We start from the raw sequence: 13627 nt of genomic DNA, 5'->3' as shown, positions 1-13627 counted from the left end.
TGAAAGCATGCAAAAGGTAGTAATCATTCACCAATAATTGTAACATATACCCACTCACTCATCTAAACTATTAAATGTTATTATCACATAGTATTCTGCGAACGATATTATGTCCACGCAAAACTAATTAAACAAGGTAGTTTAGTGGTAAACAGATTTTTTTTTAAGTGCTAAGCAGATTTTAGGAAGTTTAATAGTCTGGATTTGAAGCAATTTCACGATATTTTATCAAAAAGCTATGAGACCATACTATAGAACTCATTTGACTATCAAGAAAGAAGATTCATCCGTGAGATACATCTTCTTTATCGATTAGTCATCGTCTTTCTAAAGTTTGAAATACCCATATATTATAAATAAAGCTAGCTAAACAATATTTAATTAATCTATGTTATTTAAATATAAAAATGATATTATGTTTTTGCTTGATTAAGTAGGTGTAATTAAGTGTCAACTCAATTTTAAATATATCTTAAATGTATACAAGTTCAAGAGTATTTTTGGTTTTAACATATTAAAGTTGAAGGTATTATAAAGGAAAACTAAATTATATATATATATATATATATATATATATATATATATATATATATATATATATGTAGTGAATAATATTAAATGGCATAAGGAGATATGTCACAAGTTCGTACTCCCTCTTTCTTCCTTGGGCTCTCGCAAATTTAATTGATTTTCCCCTTAAACATAAATTCACTTGGTTTAATGTGTTTCAAAATATAATATGTTCTTTTATTCAAAAAAATACTATAGTAATAATATGTTTTAGAAATATTTGATGTTTCAAAATATAAAATAATTTTAGATTTTTAAGTAAATTTAATTTTGTCACAAAAATTTACATTTGTTGAATTAATATAAATTAATATTTCAATTATGTTTAAAGTGAATTTCTTAATTTGCATGTTCTATTTTAAATACTACATATTTCAAATAGAAGTGGTATGTTAAACATTTTGAAATAATATTAGCAATGGTGGTATATCTCCCTTAACTGCTACAAGTTATAAATTTATGTAAATGTAAGTAATTCTTTAGGATATAAGTGAAAGTAACATTTTTGACCAGAAAAGATGAAAGTAATTTTAACATGAGCTATATATGACAAATAAATATTTTTTGCTCGCTTATGTCACTCTCTCTCTCTTTCTCTCTGCGTTTGAGGCAGAGACTGAAACACTGCTCGATATTATTTACTGTCGTACGAACAGAAGAGCACAGAGTCCATAGAATGTCAAAAGTATATATTATTAATCCATCATTACATTATCATTTCAAATTTGGACCAGCGTACACACTCTCTCTTCAACGTGTCGTTATGTTAACATTTGATTTGTTGGATCTCTGCTGCTTTGCCTACCGTCGGATCTAATATTATCGCCAAATGTTGTAAAGATGCTATACTGAGAAACAAGAAAGTGACCAGTAAAGTTGCCGCTCCTTGTTTTCACCTCATTAGAAATCTCTTTTTGCTCCCTTTTATTTGTCTTGTTTTCAAAATATAACCTGTAATTTCAAAAACAAAAGCCATTTTAAGGATAAGAAAGTTTATTTGTGTGTGAAAACATAGCATTTTCAAGACATGTAGAATTTTCTTAAAATCATATTGGTTTTTAATGGTTGTCGAGGTTCACATTTTGTGGTGTATCTGGTACACGAGTAGAAACTAGTAGTACTTTATAAAATTTTGAGAAAATTAATGAATGAAACGTATATGTATAATTCGCTACTGGAAAATAAGCATTGAACATTCATAAATGCCTTGATAAAACAAAAGATAATAAGAAGAAAACTTTGTTTTAGGCCTTCAATTTACTAAAATTTGTCATGCATTTACAATTAGTTTATTTTCTAACACATGTATAATCTTCTTCTTTTTTATCAAAACACATGTATAATCTACATGGGTAGAAAAGGTACCAGCTATCAAACTTTTAGCTAAGAAATGTAAAACAAAAAGTGGAAGAAGCTTGTTATTTGCAGTGTTAACTGAGTAGCTCGAGGAGCTTTTGCATGGGGAAAGCTGTGGTTTGGGTCCCATCAACGTTAATTCAAACGTCAATGCGAAAGAGGATGCATGAATGTATGAGTAGTTGAGTACATATAGATTTGAGAATAATAAATAAAAACTTGTCATGAATAATTCAATAACGTCAATCAGTTTTCTAATATTTGATACAGAGACATGTCTAGTTAATGTGATTATTTAATATAAAAATTCCGTTGATTCAGATGAACGAAAAGAATATAATGCAGATAGTGGAGAAGACATAAATAACATAATTGTTCTCATACAGGATAACGGATAATAAGGCGAAATTCTCGCGGGAACCAACGGCTCCTTCTTTCTATCCCTTCCGTAATCAATAAAGCAGACAACCGAGATACGTACAAACACAAAAACTCATATACATACACATTCTCGTATATACTCCATCCGTTTTGATGGTGTTTTAGGTAATTGTTTTTGTTTTACAATAAATGATGTTTTTCACTTTATCAAAAACTATATAACCAATTGCATTTTTATTATTTTGTTTATAATTAAATAATTTAGTTTTAAATTATATTGTCGATGATTTTTTAAAACAAAAATAAAAATTTAATATATGTGTAAGTAGACAAAATTTCATCTATTAAGAAACAGAGAAAATATTAAAAATTTGGAAAATAACAATATGCTGTATTTGTTCCACTATAGCTTAGTCAACATATTAGAGGATTGTTTAAAACAATATAGATCATTGAGACTCAGATTTTAGGAATTTCAATAAATTCCAGTCAATTTTAGTAAGATAATTATCTCCAATATATTTTTTTTTTTAATTTTTGTCACAAAAAAAGAAAATGACCAAAATATATTTCATTAAAGAGGCAAAAAACTCTTATATCTCATGTATATAAATATAAATATAAATAATAAATTAAAAATAATATTTTTTATATGTTTTCAAATTGAAACTTTTATAACTTTTCCAAAATTCTTTTATTTTCAATTATAAAAAAAATCTTTTTTAAAGTCGACCGAAGCACACGCCATCTAGTTCCTACCATCATTGGCTTGTTCTTCATTTACCTAAGCCTAATCTTCTTCTTCATAGCACACTCTCCTACATCACACTATGCTTCAGTGCTGCTCAGTAGTGACTGTTAGAGAGTTAATAACACCATACGGGCTTGCTTCCTGCTAGGAAAGAATTCCACTAGTGTGTGCTGTTGGGAGTGAATTTTTTACTTGGAACAATATCTGAAAATAGCTGCTTCGCTAGAGCCTATAAATATCACATTCTTGTAGTCTGTATTTGGCATAGACAAGAAAGATGGATCTGAATATTATTCTAGCTAATCCCAAAACCATTGAAGATCAACTTCAAAGGCTAGAGGAGGAAAAATGAGAATATGAGATTATGAGCATGGCCTCTGCCATCTTTTGCAGCACCCTCCAGCTCCGGAGCTCGTAGGCCAGTAAATACAAAAGTTATGAAACCGCATTTGCAGTCTCCAACAAAGGATTTTTTATTCCCATAAGGGCAAAGGAAGCGCTAATTGTGAGCAGTGCGAGTCGAATAGCTCTAGCTTTCAACTGCAATCCCCGGGAAAAAAAAAGGAAAAAATATTTTTTGAAACTATTTTAAAATTTATTATTGAACTTTTAATAAATTAGTTAATTATATAGGTATAAGTGTATATATATATATATATAGTTTTTAACGAAATATTTTGGTCACTTTTGATCCTTATGAGTTATATTAAAAAATTTAGGGCTATCTAGGGTATTGCTCATTTTAGTACTTTAATTTCATTTTTGTTTTACTTTCCAAGAAAATATTTTTTTTTAAAATAAATTTGATTGTTCAATCAGTTATGTATATCGTCATATGCTTTAGTTTTCCAGAAAATTATTCATTATAATAACGTGTCAATGATTAGATCAAAGATTGACTAACACTATAATTCAACCGTGCACATAGTTTTTCCACACTATAAACGTATAGAAGGTTGTGAGATTAACATAATACTAGATCTTGACCCGCGCTTTGGAAGCGCGGAATATTTTACGATAAAAAATTTCAGTAATAACTTAACAAATATTTTGTTAACTTTTAAAGAGTGTGTATTTAAAATATTTTTGCATTTAAATCAATGTTTTTAAATTTAACCCGATTGGGATTATACCGATTAATCCGGAGATCTAACAATTCAACTTAGTTTTTTTAAATATTCATATTAAAAAGTCACTAAAATCCGAAACTAACCGATTGAACTGATGGATGACTGATATGTAATCTAATTTGATTGAAATTGTAATAGTTTCATAATTTGTAATCTTATAATCCAACTTTAAAGTTCATTATTTTGTAATTTATGAAATTATGATGTTTTTACAAAATTTTAAAGAGAAAATGATGGATATAAAATAACTAAGATTAATTATTGTATTGTTTGGAAACATTGATAGTAGTATATAAAATATATTGTTTGGAAACATTGATAGTAGTATAAAGAAATAAGTATATTGTTTGGAAACATTGATAGTAGTATAAAGAAAGAAACATTAGTGATTTAATGTAGGTTTAACTATAAAGTATAAATATGTATTTAATTTAAAAACTTACAAAATAAATGTTAGGTCCAACATAATGTTTCTGTTTTAATAAGATAGATTCGAATTAAGGATAACTGCATAACACAAAGTATTTATAGCAGAAATGATATAAATAGTAACAAAAAATGATAAGAGATTGTACAACTTTTACAAATATATAATTAGTAACCATCAAAGATTATATACATGTCATAATATATTCGCTTAACTTTCTTTTCATCATCACATTTTTGTAGATATTTTTCGCATTAAAGAAAATGTTCGTACATGTGTTATTAGAGTGTGTAAAGTTATGGGATAAATGACCAATACATGTCTCGGTTACATGTGTTATTAGAGTGTTGCCTTAAGCCCCACAATGCCGGATTAACTTTTTATATTGCCTCAATCCAAATTTAAAATTATGCTCTTGTGCATAATTTTTTTTTGTCAACACCTTATACATAATTTTTCTTGTCAACACTTTGTACATAATTTATCAAAACCACAAAACAGTATAAAAAACAACTTAATTTTTATTTAGAAAAATCAAATTCCATAGCCTACTAAAAAACATTGATATTAAGAATACTTAATGTTGAAATATAGATCTTCTTGCATTTTTCCCTGCAAAATCATCCATTAGATTTATATAGTCAAGTCTTTCAACCATAACTGTCTCAATTGATAACATTGCCAATCCATTTAACTTTTCTTGTGACATGGTAGACCACAAATAATTCTTTATTAGCTTCAACTTCGAAAAACTTCTTTCAGCTGTGGCGACCGACACCGGAATGGTTAACAATATGCGATAAGCAATTTCTGTGTTTTGATAACAATCCTCCATTCTTTTCAAAAAATCAAGCACTTCAATAGGCTTTCGAACTACTTCGGGTATTGATTCTCGAAGAATTTTTAGTTCCATAAACAAATCATCACCAACTATGTCTGAATGAGTACAATTGCGTAAAGAAGCTTCCAGATTCAGACATGATGCTCTCAATGTATCCTCACTTGCATCTCTTAGCTTTTTTAAATCAAACAAAAATCCAAAAGTTTTTTCATACCTTTCGAATTCATATATTTAATTTTTAACAAATTCATAAAATTGTTAAAAAATCCAACAAATCTTATTTTGACTAAAAATGCCTATTTTAACAAAAAAACCATAAAATTTATTTATTTATCAATACTAATAATTTTTTTTTGAAAAATATGCCCCATTAATTTGGATGAAAAGTCTAACAAATCTTATTCTAACTAAAAATGCCTAATAAGTAATATTTTAACAAAAAAAACCACAAAATTTATTTATTTATCAATACTAATAATTTTTTTTTGAAAATATGCGTCATTAATTTGGATGTCCTAATCTTTAGCTTGGGTGGCTTCTCCTCTAAGCCGGCCCTTAGAACTAGTCATGTAAGGTTATGGTATACACAAAAATATAGTTCATATTTTGGGGTTAAGAATAAGAAGTAACAAACAAACTAATGAACTAAAAGATAAATACTGAAAGTCAAAAGGACTAAAAAGAAAGAAGGTGTTGGAAAATGTCAGACGGAAGAAGTGACGTGTCAAGAATGGGAGATGGGACCCAAAGGGATATGGTAAGAAACGAATGACTGTCACGAGTAGGGGACCAATCAACGACAAAACATCCCCCAGTCGCTTTGTGATCTAATTGATGCCTATTTCACAGTCCTGTCACTGTATCACTTTCTTCTTTTCCTCCTTTTCTCTTTTACCATTCAACAAAAACAACATTCCTAAAACATACACAAGAAATCAAGAATTGTCAACTCTTGTGTCACCGCCAAAAGATTCACTACATTTGATAAATCTTAAGGGTTTCGAAATGGCTAATGTTAGGCGGAAGTTTCAAACCCATGCTTAGAACTAGGCTTGGCCCATATCAAACTCAGGACCAAACATTAAACAATAATCTAATACTGAAGAGACACTTCTGTGTTTATTTTAACGTGGAAGAACACTTAGAGCATGCTCATTAGTGACCCCCAAGAGGGGGTTCATAGGGATTTTTTTATTGTTTTATGTGGATCCGTGAATAGTGACGAACCCGTATTAATTTTGTTCTTTTATTAGTGAACCCGAAAATGGGGTTCATAAGAATAAAATAATATTAAATTTTTTTTTTTAAATTTTAAATTTTTTTTTTATTTAATACAATGGAAATTAAAAAACATACAAAGATTATTCATCTAGATTACCATATTTTTGCCATATATTTTCAACTAAATCGGCTTTCAAACGATCATGTTTCTGTTGATCCCGAATTTGAGCTTGAATGCCATGCCTATTAACAAAGTTGGAAGGGGAGTCCGTAGGTTGCGATATTTCCACCTGTGAACTCCTGCTTGACTCTCCCGACTCGAACTCAGATGTATCAGACAGAGTATATGTGTTTCGTTCGTTCTCTACTATCATATTGTGTAGTATGACACAAGTTCTCATAATCTTTCCAATCTTTTCCTTGTCCCATAGTAGAGCCGGATTTTTAACTATTGCAAACCTCGATTGCAAAACTCCGAAAGCACGTTCGACATCTTTTCTGGCGGATTCTTGTTTTTCAGCAAAAAGCTCAGCTTTGAGACCTTGAGGTAGTGGGATGGATTGGATAAATGTTGACCATTTCGGATAGATTCCGTCTGTAAGGTAGTACGCCATACGATAATTGTGGCCGTTGACCGTGAAATTAACTTTAGGAGCTCGACCTTGTATAATGTCAGAAAAAACTTGTGACCGATCGAGAACATTAATATCGTTGAGGGTACTTGGTAAACCGAAAAATGCGTGCCATATCCAAAGGTGGGTATGTAGGATTTTCACTGAAATAGTCGTTCCAAAGGTCTTCGTGGCCTTGCTCCCTATGTCTTTCGATATAAGCTCGTCTCTTCGGCTTGTTAATTTGTTGGTCGATAAAATTATCAACATGTTGGTCAACCGTATCTTCAATTAGTTTATCTGCTGCATCATCTGATGAGAAAGACATCACTTGAACACTTCTTCCTTCATACAAAACAAAAATGGAAAAATATAAATCTTCAATAGTTTAATAAGAAACATAAATTTTATTGGAAAAAAAAATAAATTATTCACAAGTTTAATAAGAAACAATTCTTTTTTGGAAAAAAAATTAAATTCTTCAATAGTTTAATAAGAAACATAAATTTTATTGGAAAAAATTCACAAGTTTAATAAGAAACAATTCTTTTTTGGAAAAAAAATTAAATTCTTCAATAGTTTAATAAGATACATAAATTTTATTGGAAAAAAAAATAAATTATTCACAAGTTTAATAAGAAACAATTCTTTTTTGGAAAAAAAAATTAAATTCTTCAATAGTTTAATAAGAAACATAAATTTTATTGGAAAAAAAAATAAATTATTCACAAGTTTAATAAGAAACAATTCTTTTTTGGAAAAAAATTAAATTCTTCAATAGTTTAATAAGATACATAAATTTTATTGGAAAAAAAAATAAATTATTCACAAGTTTAATATAGAGAAGAGTGATAGAGAGAAGAGTGATAGAGAGAAGAGTATACTTGTTGTTGATTGTGTTGTTGGAGAGAAGAGTGTTGTTGATAGGGTTGTTGGAGAGAGGAGTGGTAAAGCCGATACAAGTTGAAATAGAGAGGAGAGAAGAGTGATAGAGAGCAGAGTGGTATTAATTTTGCAAGTTCAAATAGAGAGGAGAGAAGAGTGATAGAGAGCAGAGTGGTATAGCCGATACAAGTTCAAATAGAGAGGAGAGAAGAGTGATAGAGAGCAAATTTATGAAGACACTACATTGCCGATATATATAGAGTTGGCAGAGTCAAGACACTACATTGCCGATACAAGTTCAAATCATGTGGTTGCTACCCGTGAGCAACCAAACAAGTACAAAGTACAAAGAAACAAGACAAGTTAATTGAAATGAAGTGTAGAAAGAAACAAAATTCTACACTTTCCCGTGAAACACAACAACCATAAAGCTAATAAACATGTGCATTCCCTTCCTGCCATACAACTTCAACTCCAGCCCGTGACCTGCAAGACAAAAGAAAAAAAAAATTATATACTGATGAGCACAACAGCAAGCAACCAACATGAACCACAAGATCACCACGAGATCAACCAACCAAATGAACCACAAGATCAAGCAAACGAATGAACCACGAGATCAAGTAACCAAATGAACCACAAGAAACAGCAATCAAACGAACAACTTAAGCTATCATATTATCCAAATGAACCACAACTTAAGCTATCATATTATCCAACTTAAGCTATCATATTATCCAAGTTAAGCTATCATATTACCCATCTCAAATCATTTCAGAAATGAGTTTCTCCATGAGGGTGATTTCGCTTGCAGTTAGATGGGTAGGGTCTTTGGCAAGGAGACGCTCAAGGAGTTTCTGTTGCTGTATCTCCTTTTTCACAGCAAGCATGCTATGTATTTCATCATAACCCTGCCTCTTGCGTTTGGCTGCTTTGCAAGCCTTGACACCAGGAGGCCGAACATCCGCAGCTTCCTCCTCAGCCACCACCTCCTTCCTTTTCTCCTTGGGACCTTCTTTGGGCACAGCGAGTGACTTCCATTTCTGATCGAAGCGTAGTTCTCTCCAACAATGTTCAAGGCTGAACTTGATGCCAAGGTCATTCAAGAAGATGTCATGGGCAGCCTTCATGACATCATTCTCGTTTTGGCCACTCGCTTGCTCCCTCACAGCTGCTTCATAGCAGCCGACAAACTTGCACACCTGCTCGTTGATTCTCCCCCACCTCTGCTTACACTGACTCCACTCTCTAGGGACGGCGCCACTGAGCTGAGGGCTTCCGTTGACGTAGTCGACGATTCTCTTCCAAAATGCTCCGGCCTTCTGGTCAGTACTGACGATGGCATCCTTGCTGGTGTTCAACCAAGCACTGATGAGCACAACGTCTTCTTTGGTTGTCCACTTGCGTCTTTGGTTTCGGTTTGGGTTTGATATGTGTGTGTTTTAGAAGTGGCTTTGCTATCTTTTTAAACTACTATTTGCTACTACATTTATCTCTAACTACCAAACATTGATCACACAACAACTTCATTAAACTCTAACTATCAAATCACTGCAAACATTTTTTAAAACCTCAGTACAATTCCATATTAATCACACCACAGCAACCAACCAACAAACAGATAGAATTTATGATCGATTTTAATAAGCTTCTAGTTGTAGTTTAAGGTTGTAGGTCTAGTTATACTTTAAGCTTCTAGTTGTAGTTTTAGTTATACTTTAAGCTTCTAGTTTATAGTTTATAAACTGAACTACTTGTAGTTCAGTTTATATACGCTTAACATATTAAAAAAAAAAAAGAATAAACACAATTGCAGGAAACGAAGACACACAAACAGTAATCGAGAGTTGAGTCTTACCTTTGCTTTTCAATCGAAGCAGACCATCTCCAGGTCAGCGACTTTCACACTGAGAACATCCACCTGGCCAGAGAACCTCTTAACCTGTTCCTGGACATGTAAACAACAAAAAGAAAATGAGTTAATACGTTTTCTTCACTAATGAAACACCAAAAGAGATAAGCAATGCAATGAAGAGAGAAGATATTACCTCAAGTGACTCAATCTGTTGACTGAGGATGGGCACCTCCTTGATCACCTTCTCAGCCGCCTGCAGGCGGTTAGTGAGCTTCTCGATCTCCTCCTGGACACCATGAACCCAAGGCTGACGATAATGGAGCCCATCAGCCTTGGTTAAACCATAAAAAAAAAACAATTCATCAAAATCAGTATAAGAAAAAGAACATAAAAAAACAGAAATATAGATTATTACCTGGTAGTTTATGCATGTGAAGAAGCGCTTCCCAGGAAGAATGTCTCTCTCCTCCTTCCCCTGAACCTCGTCAATCATTCTCCCACCACAGTAACACCTTGTCGGTATCCCGTACTCCGAATCAGCCACATATTGCAAGCTGTTGTTGTACTCAATGTTCCTCTTCATGTCTCTTCTCTCTGCTGCGGGATCCATCTGTAGCAGACACACAAAAAAATAAGAAAAGTCATCAAAGTCATCAAAGTCATCAAAGTATATAGAAAAATATGAGATCAACCCGTCATGACGATTAAAAACCCTTAAACGAGACCCATATAATGGATTAAGAACCGTAACCCTTTATCAATTTCGAACCCTAACCCTAAATCCCCAAATCAATTTTTAATCCCAGACAAACCAACCATGAGTCGGTTAATACAACCCCGCATGAAGATTAATTGAAAGCCCCAACACGATTTTGAACCCAACTACGAAAACCCTAAATCGATTAAGAATCGCCGACAACCCTTCCCTGCCCAAAACGCTTCAAAATAACCGCGAATGTACTAGATACTAACCTGAGCTCGTGGAGGAAACCGTTCGTCGTCGATTTGATGGTGAAAAGCTCCGGGAATCGTCGTCGCACGAGAATCGCCTCTGAATCGCCTAGACGAGAAAGAAACCCTAGCTTTTGCGGAATAAAAGAAAATGAAAGGTTTCGCGAATTACTCCGCTTCAACTCGAAAACACGGGCCCAATCTCAGCGCGACACGTGCCTTGAACTCGGCTACGGACGGATCACCGCTAAGAGACGGGTCACACTAATTAGCCCATTTTTCTATTTTTTTTTCTCTTCCGGCCCTATGAACCCGAGCCCATGAACCCCTTAAGAACCACTAATGGGCATGCTCTTATAACAGGAGAGATACTTTATCTGAACAGCTGACTTTTTCGGCCATTTTGCTGTTACGTTCCGTAACTTTATTGTTTTGGTTATGTTTTTTTTTCTTCCCAAATTGGATTTATAGAAAGAGCAGAGCCCAACAACACTTACAAGACCTATTAACAAAGTCCACTCCCTAATAATGGGCCATAGCAAACAGCCTAACAAAAAACAACAACAAAAACAAAGAAATAAAGCCCAAAACCGGATCTTATCCTCAACAGTACGGGACACGTGGTACTTTATCCTTCATCTTTTCCATCATCGACGACCTACTCCGCGTTTAACCGGACTCGCCCCGGAACCACCACCACATGACCTTCATCATCTGAACAACTTCCACCGGAAATCGATCGTCGACTCATGTCGCGATATCATCTGGAAACCAAGTCTTCAGACATGAGATTTAAAACTAGATTTGACAGAGATCCTCTTCCCAACCGTGGTTCTATCATCGGAGAGCTTCCATCAACACCGTTGAAATCCCATCCACAGATGAACCGACAGATAGAGGTGTAGAAGGTCACGGTAACATCACCCACCTAAGAAACTACCCTGAAGCCGACGACGCAGAGTTGAAGAAACCTCTACCTCCCGGAAGCTTAAACGGCGACGGCGGAGTTGAAGTAACCTCCACCCCTGGAACCTTGGCCGGCGTCGACGGAGCTTTATGAGCCTCCGCCTCCCGGAATCAAAAGACCATAGTAATAACACAAACAACCAAAGGAGAAAGTGAAACCTCTCCCTCTCAGACCAAAACACACATGAAACCAACGGAAAAGGAAGAATCATAACCGGACCGACGGTGGCTGAAAGAGCCCACACCGTCGGCCGGAATTATAATTTTCGGCGGTCTTTCTTTTTCTCTCTCTTTTCTCTCTTTTCTCTCTTTTCTCGTTATTGTTTTTTTTTGGTGTATTGTTTTTGGTTACCTGCAAGTAACTAATTAATTTTAAATTTTAAATTATTATTGTTTATTAGGATATGTCCCGCATGATGGTTATTGTTGGGCATGATATTGTTGTGTTATTTATATAACTATATTATTGTAGATTTTCATAAAATTGAACTTGGTAACCACATAAGAAAAATAATTATTTGTAAAATTTTATCTTTTATTTATGTTGGTCGGAGTTTGAGAAAACACGAAAAGGAATATCTTAAATGAATTTTCTTTTTTTTTTTCATAAGATTTATTTTTCTATTTATCCTTGAAATGTATATTTTAAGGATGAGATTGTGTATTTATTTTTCAAATATTTTTTTACCAAACTCAAATTATAATATTTATTTTTATTGTTTTATTTCTACATCTTACTGTTTTACTTAAAATATTTTTTTGAATATTTATTAAGAATTTTTTTGTTGTTTGCATCATTTTTTGTTTTTTTTTGTTTTACTTTGAGCTTATTGACCTAAAAATGGAGAGCAAATTTAGTGAGATTCACTTTTTTTTTTTTAATTTTTGATTTGATGAAACGTTAGGAAAAGCAACAATATGGTAAATAGAATTTTCTCCTTTTCGTTCTTATAGATTTCTCTATTTATTTTTAAGTATATTAAAATACTATGTAATTTTACTAAACTATTGTATGTTCACCATACTTTTCACTAAACTCAAGTTATATTGTGTATCATAACTATATTTAATTGTTTATATTTTTTTATTTTGTTAGTTTTGTTTTTTAAACTGATTTTTTTCTCTTTTGGTTATGTATTAATCAATAATTACTGTTTAGGTTAACTTTTAAATTTGGTACTAAAAAGGAAAAAAACTCACGAGATTCATTATTTTATACTTTCATTGGTATCTTTATAATATTATTTAAGAAATCATTTTCTACGTTAACTCTCACGATGATGGATTACATAGATATCTTTAATGAACTAAAAATTTATATATGATTGATATTAATAATATATTTCCTTTTTTCATAATAAGATTTTAGTTAAATTTTTAATATATAGTTTTCCTTTTTGAAAACACACATAAATAAAAAAGGAACTATTTATAAAATATAGACATATAATTTTTTATATATAAATGAACTTTGATTATTTTTTCAAATTTTCCCAAAATAATATAAATATAAAAATTTAATATATATTTATATATATATATATATAACGCAGCTTCACAAAAAATTGTAAATATCAATTCTTTTTTAAAATCTTCTTCTAAGAGATAACAATATTTTTACTTTGAATATATTAACTTTAATATATTTATTGTTATTCATTTTTCATAATAAGATTTTAGTT

General features: G+C 32.0%; 3 protein-coding genes across 3 annotated transcripts; all 3 read right to left on the bottom strand.

The window, feature by feature from the left end:
- Positions 1 to 6817: 6817 nt before the first annotated feature.
- On the bottom strand, positions 6818 to 7291 carry LOC130497060 (uncharacterized). The gene has a single exon (XM_056989923.1). It carries the CDS (start codon positions 7289 to 7291, stop codon positions 6818 to 6820), a length of 474 nt encoding a protein of 157 aa, XP_056845903.1.
- A 1204-nt stretch (positions 7292 to 8495) lies between these two features.
- LOC130500080 (uncharacterized) lies at positions 8496 to 11322 on the bottom strand. The gene is made up of 5 exons (XM_056994799.1): positions 11001 to 11322; positions 10444 to 10638; positions 10222 to 10359; positions 10032 to 10121; positions 8496 to 8659 (listed from the first exon to the last, which is right to left on the bottom strand). The coding sequence occupies exons 2-4, from the start codon at positions 10636 to 10638 to the stop codon at positions 10041 to 10043; spliced, it is 414 nt and encodes a 137-aa protein (XP_056850779.1). The 5' UTR covers positions 11001 to 11322; the 3' UTR covers positions 8496 to 8659; positions 10032 to 10040.
- LOC130497058 (glutathione S-transferase T3-like) lies at positions 8938 to 9760 on the bottom strand. Its single transcript, XM_056989921.1, has 2 exons — positions 9753 to 9760; positions 8938 to 9523 (listed from the first exon to the last, which is right to left on the bottom strand). The coding sequence occupies exons 1-2, from the start codon at positions 9758 to 9760 to the stop codon at positions 8938 to 8940; spliced, it is 594 nt and encodes a 197-aa protein (XP_056845901.1).
- Positions 11323 to 13627: the final 2305 nt, after the last annotated feature.

The sequence above is a fragment of the Raphanus sativus genome, chromosome 1 (genome assembly GCF_000801105.2).
Source record: "Raphanus sativus cultivar WK10039 chromosome 1, ASM80110v3, whole genome shotgun sequence".
Lineage (NCBI taxonomy): Eukaryota > Viridiplantae > Streptophyta > Magnoliopsida > Brassicales > Brassicaceae > Raphanus > Raphanus sativus.
This window is presented reverse-complemented; position numbering and strand designations above follow the sequence as displayed.